Source organism: Dendrobium catenatum, unplaced genomic scaffold (genome assembly GCF_001605985.2).
Source record: "Dendrobium catenatum unplaced genomic scaffold, ASM160598v2 fragScaff_scaffold_716, whole genome shotgun sequence".
In the NCBI taxonomy this organism is placed as follows: domain Eukaryota; kingdom Viridiplantae; phylum Streptophyta; class Magnoliopsida; order Asparagales; family Orchidaceae; genus Dendrobium; species Dendrobium catenatum.
In genome coordinates, this window is record NW_021319178.1 from 17,372,881 (window position 1) to 17,378,552 (window position 5,672).

Genomic DNA, 5,672 nt, shown 5'->3' on the forward strand with positions numbered 1-5,672 from the left:
GTCAAGTATATTGATACATATGATATAACATATAGAATGAAATATAGTATAATTTACTGATATACATAGATTCATAACAGACCTGTTGCATTGTACTTAACATGAGTATAGGAATGACAGAATTCAGTAACACTTTATATGGCTACTAATAACTGATTATGAAATATATTGCACATTAATTTTTATTACTCATATGAGATGGCACTGTTTACATTGATTAATATATGTTTTTATAGTTATGTGTTCATATTGATATGGATTGAATGATTACATGCATATTGCTTTCTACTAACATACATTAATTGCAATTGTAGGTGATGATAACCTAATGAGCTATTAGCTCATTATGTAGTTTTTACATATTTTTAAATCCAATAAAGTGAGATAGATTAGGATTTTTTAGGTTTTATTTATTTTGTATATTTTTTATTCTCTTGTAACTAGGAGTAGAGTGGTAAGTTGATGTAGTGATGGATCTTCTAGCTATTATAAATTGTATTTAATGAAAAAATATAGAAATATTTTGATTTGTATAATTTATAGATGCTTCCAGTGGACTTATTTATATTAATGGATTATTAAAAGCTATAGTAGACTAATTGATATTTTAAAATAGTCAGTTCTTCCAAATGTAGATAATGGGGTGTCTATTATCCAACCTCCACCAAGTAAATCTTGAATTATTTATTTCTTATGAGATGTTTACCAACCTTTGATTATTTTTTCATGAACATTCTATCAATTTGTCAAAATTCCATGCGAGGTTTCTTCTTTGTTTGAACTTGATGAGTCCTCAAGTGTTGGGCTTAATGAGGATATAAATGATGCTTTCAACTAAGACATAAGATCTTTTTCGAGAAAAAACCAATGAATTATAAGTGGAAAGGCGGTGAAGTTATTGAAAATTGGTGAGAGCTCTACCTTTGGACGTAAGAAATTTGATAGGATTGAAAGTTGGTTGAACAAATTGTAACAATTATAAATATTTTTTGTTAAAATTGAATTATATAACAACCCTTTATTGAGTACACTGAGAGAGTCGATGTTGGCTTGCAAGAAAGAATTGAAGAAGAGGTGATGTGACTTGAGGCAAAAAAATGAAGCACAAGTTGCCAAAATGCTAAGTAAAAGTTTTAAATGACTCAGTTAATACAATATATTGCAAAAAGAATTTGACATCTTATTTTTATTTCATTAGGAAAGAAATGTTGAGTTGAAAAATTAGCAGGGTAACGAATGAAGATAAGCGAACCATATTGAGCACTATATATATATATATATGAAAGACAAATTTCCCATTTTGAATGATAGAAGTAAGGATATCCTCAATAGATAGATTAAACAAACTATAACATTTAGCCACAAAATTTTCTTATTAAATTGACCATTAATCCATAAGTTCATAAAAAGAGACATAACAGAATGACCCCTAATACTAAGGATATTAAGTACTACATAATATTACAAATAGGTATTAGCTCTCTCTAGTTGCAAGAGTTGAAAAAATATTGTATAGATAGAGAGAACTTAAATGCCTCCTTAATATCCAAAGTTGGACATAGGATGATAAGTTGCTCAATATAGGAACCATGAATAGTTTATTTGACATTGTAGAACAAGAGGTGATTGCCAATGACTCCTAGTTATTATAAAGAGAGGGAAAGAAAGAAATCATTTTTTTTCTAGAAATCTTAATAAAGCTATTGACAATATTCTAAAAATGGATGATCTTCTTAATAAAATGTTTGCTTACACATGTATTTGATAGAATAATAAAGAAAGCCTAAATCAACATCTCTCTTTGACATCCAATCCTTAGATAGAACCATATATAAATAGCAATGATTTTGATATTTCAATAAGTGAACCCAAAAATGTTTCCTTCCAAGATTAACATTAAAAATATACATAAGATAACAAGGAAATTGAAAGAACCCTAGAAAATAAGCTGCTTGTGAATCAGTTGAAACATAATACCAAAATTAGAGATTAAAATTCCCGAAGGTTGCATTTTCTCATATTCTTCCCATAAAGGGAGCATTAAAAATTGTTGTAGTTGTTTACATCATAGATTAAAATTATCCTCCTATTTAAAATAGTATTAAATAGATATTTATTGCATAATTTGATTTCCAAAAAGGTTAATAACATATTACAAAAGTCTCATAACAACTTCATACAGTCCAAAACATATCCTCCCCATTAAAGTCCCTTACATATATGTAATGCTTGGGTAGAACAAAAAGTTAAAATATGTTATCATTTTTTATTATAAATTTTTATTCTCTTAGAAAAAAAAGGGACCTTATTTGGAGAGTGATAATTTTTGCTTCTCCATGTTTTATATTTGAGAGGGATAATTTTTGTTAGGTCTTTAATTATAGTGAAAGGTGACACTCAAATAAACAATGATTATGGAGGGTTTTGATTCTATCAGAAGGGAGGAAAAATTAGTTTGGCAATGTTTTCGTCCAAGAGGCATGAGAAGATGTAAGTGTTGAAGTTGGTGGATTGTATTGATATGGAAGATGGCTTTATAGAAGAAACCATAAATTATTGCTTTGAAGTAGTAAGGTGAGGCTATTTTGCATATAAAATTAGTAACTTGGGATCTCCTTAAAGATAGTGCTTTACTCTTAAATGTTCCTCTAATAATAATTTTGAATGTAAAGTATTCATACACATTATATTTTTAAAGAAAATTTTCTTTAATTAAAATATCATATAACTAAAAAAATATATAAAATGAGAAGTGCTCATTGTACTAACTCAAAAGAATATATTTTTAAAATTTTTATAAAAAGGATTTAATGCTACAATCTTTCTAAGACAGAAGGCAGAATCACTAAGCTGTGCATCTAACAACATGTAAATTTACAGGGAAAAATTATGCTTGAAGCTTTGGATTATATTTGGAAAAATTGTGTAAGATAAATGAATGAAATTTAAAAATATTAGTTCCAAAATATAAAATATTTATATAAAAACAATAAGATAACTGTCTTGCACCACAAAATCAATTTCAAATTTGTTATTTGTTGCATAGCAAACTATGTTTTCTTGTCATTAGGATCAAGTAATTTATATTTTGTTCATTGATGCCATACCTGTAATTCGGAAAAAGAAAAAAAAACATGTGATCATCACATAATTCAAATTAAAAATCAAAATTAAAAATATTACTAACAAAATTAAATAAATCTCTTGTATCATAATCAAAGCTCACTAGTCAAACACATGCTATGATATTGTTTAGAAATTTTGTTTACTAAGCTAAAAGAATGGTTCACATAATGTAGTAGTGCAAAGTAGTAATATATCTTAATATAGTGAAAAAGGTTGAAACCTTTCCCCACTAGAAAAGTTAGATCAACTTCATGATTCAACTCATCATCATTCCACTCTCTCAGGTCTCTCCTTGTCTTGTTTCAGCTCTTTTCCTTTCAACTTTTTCAATCTCAAATCTCTCACAAAGCCAATCCCTGATAAAGACCGACAGAGCACAATTAAACAAACAGGTAGGCGTCTATTCCCATGCCCGGCGGCCCACTCTAATCTAGTATTCTTCAGTATCCTATCGCAATACTAGCGTACTCTCCTTGGCCCATTTGATGCCTATCCATGGCCGACCAAATGTTAAACAGAGAGAGAGAGAGAGAGCGTGAAAGCTATTGACATCTCATGACTTGGGAAGAAGCTAGGCTTCGTCGCAGAAACCAATCTACTGCCTTTAGTTCTTCAGGTAGGCTTGCTTGTTTTCTCATGTTCTTCATTTGGATTCACACACAGAAGTTGGTAAGGATATACAGAGAGAGAGAGAGAGAGATTCAAAGCTGAAGTTGAATCAAGTTCCTTTCTTTCTCCCGTTCTCTCACATTAATGCGTCCTTCTTCTATCTCCAGCAATGTCTGGCGATCCAAACCATAACCTAAATCCCCAGCCGCCGCCGCCCAAGAAGAAGAGAAACCTCCCCGGAAATCCAGGTTTGTTTTGCTACTGAAAATGATTTGTTTCCTCTACATCTTCCAAAACTCGAACTTTTTTTTTCCACAGATCCTGACGCGGAGGTAATCGCTCTATCACCAGCAACGCTAATGGCGCCAAACCGCTTCGTCTGCGAGATCTGCAACAGAGGGTTCCAACGTGAGCAGAACCTTCAGCTCCACCGGCGCGGGCATAACTTACCTTGGAAGCTCCGGCAGCACCCACTGGGCGGACCGCCGGCCCGAAAACGAGTGTACGTCTGTCCCGAGCCCAGCTGCGTCAACCATGACCCGGCACGCGCCCTCGGCGACCTCACCGGCATTAAGAAACACTTCAGCAGAAAGCACGGGGAGAAGAAGTGGAAGTGCGAGCGATGCGGGAAGCGTTACGCCGTCCAGTCCGATCACAAGGCCCATACCAAGACCTGTGGGTCCCGCGAGTACCGCTGCGATTGCGGCACACTTTTCTCTCGCAAGGATAGCTTCGTCACCCACCGCGCTTTCTGCGACGCACTTACTCAAGAAACAGCCGCCGTTGTCGGCGGCGGCGGCGGCACCGAATGTTTGAGCTATGCATCGGATGAGACGCCGAAAGAGGAGGTCTCTCTGCGTCGACATAACCGGTCGGAGATGGCGCCGGCTACGGCGGCGGCTTATATGTCGGCGACAGCATTGCTACAGAAGGCGGCAGAGATGGGGGCGACGGCGAGCGGGGGGGCGTCCTCGGTGTTTTTCACGGGGCTTCTGCGGTCGACGAAGGGGAGTTGGAGCGGCGAGCTGGGGAAGGGGAAGGGGAAGACGAGGGATTTTTTGGGACTGGGTGGAGAGGGTGGTGGTCGCCGGAGTATGGAGGAGATGGCGAGGTTTACTTCCTTGGGTTCGGGAATGGAGTTTATGGGCGCTAGTTCGTCCTACAATGCTGCAGGTTATAATTAATTAATTGATTAATCAAGCTTTATTCCAAAGTTTGTTTTTTTTATGCGACTGTGGAGTGATCTTTTCCGATTTCTCCATTTGCGTTATCTGATCGGAGGAGAAGGTCGCTGTGTTGTTTGATTGTCGACATGGAGAGGAGATGAAAGCAGGACTTTATTCATTCTAAATTAAACCTCTCATCTGAGTTAAAATAGGGGGAGAAGCTCTTTAGGATTCATTTGATGGTGGCTGCAAGCCTGCAACATAAACGTAGAGTTTATAAGGAAGAAGTATATATTTTTTGTTTGAAGTTATTATGAGTGGCAGAAAAACTATCTGAAATGAACCCTTAAAGAGCAACAGAGATAGGAGTTGAAGATCTGTGTGTAAATGCTGTTCGTTTAAAGAATCTAGCGATTTTTAATTTTTATAGAGATGTTGAAAAAACCATCTGAAATGAACTACTGAATTCAGGCAGATTTTATCCTATTCGGCTGCAAATTATTTGAAAGTTCCATTTCAACTGAATAGATTCAGCTGTTGTATCCAAGGCAGTGAGTGCTTCAAGGTTTTGAAACTACTTTTTCAGATAAATCTAAATTTTTTACTTGACCTGAAAAGAAGTCTCATTCATCAAAATAAATGCCACTTACAAAAGACAAGATGCATCTATTTGAATATTTTGTAAGGATCTTCATACCAGTGGAAAATGAAAGGACTTGACATTTATCTAATTATAGTGGAAGAATTTGAACAGCTACTTAATGATGCGAC

At 35.1% G+C, this 5,672-nt stretch overlaps 1 protein-coding gene across 1 annotated transcript; it reads left to right on the plus strand.

Annotated features, from left to right (window-relative positions):
• The first annotated feature begins 3,595 nt into the window (after window positions 1-3,595).
• Window positions 3,596-5,368, plus strand: LOC110105909 (protein indeterminate-domain 6, chloroplastic). The gene is made up of 3 exons (XM_020835593.2): window positions 3,596-3,742; window positions 3,903-3,983; window positions 4,054-5,368. Exons 1-3 carry the CDS (start codon window positions 3,682-3,684, stop codon window positions 4,917-4,919), a joined length of 1,008 nt encoding a protein of 335 aa, XP_020691252.1. The 5' UTR covers window positions 3,596-3,681; the 3' UTR covers window positions 4,920-5,368.
• The last annotated feature ends 304 nt before the right edge of the window (window positions 5,369-5,672 follow it).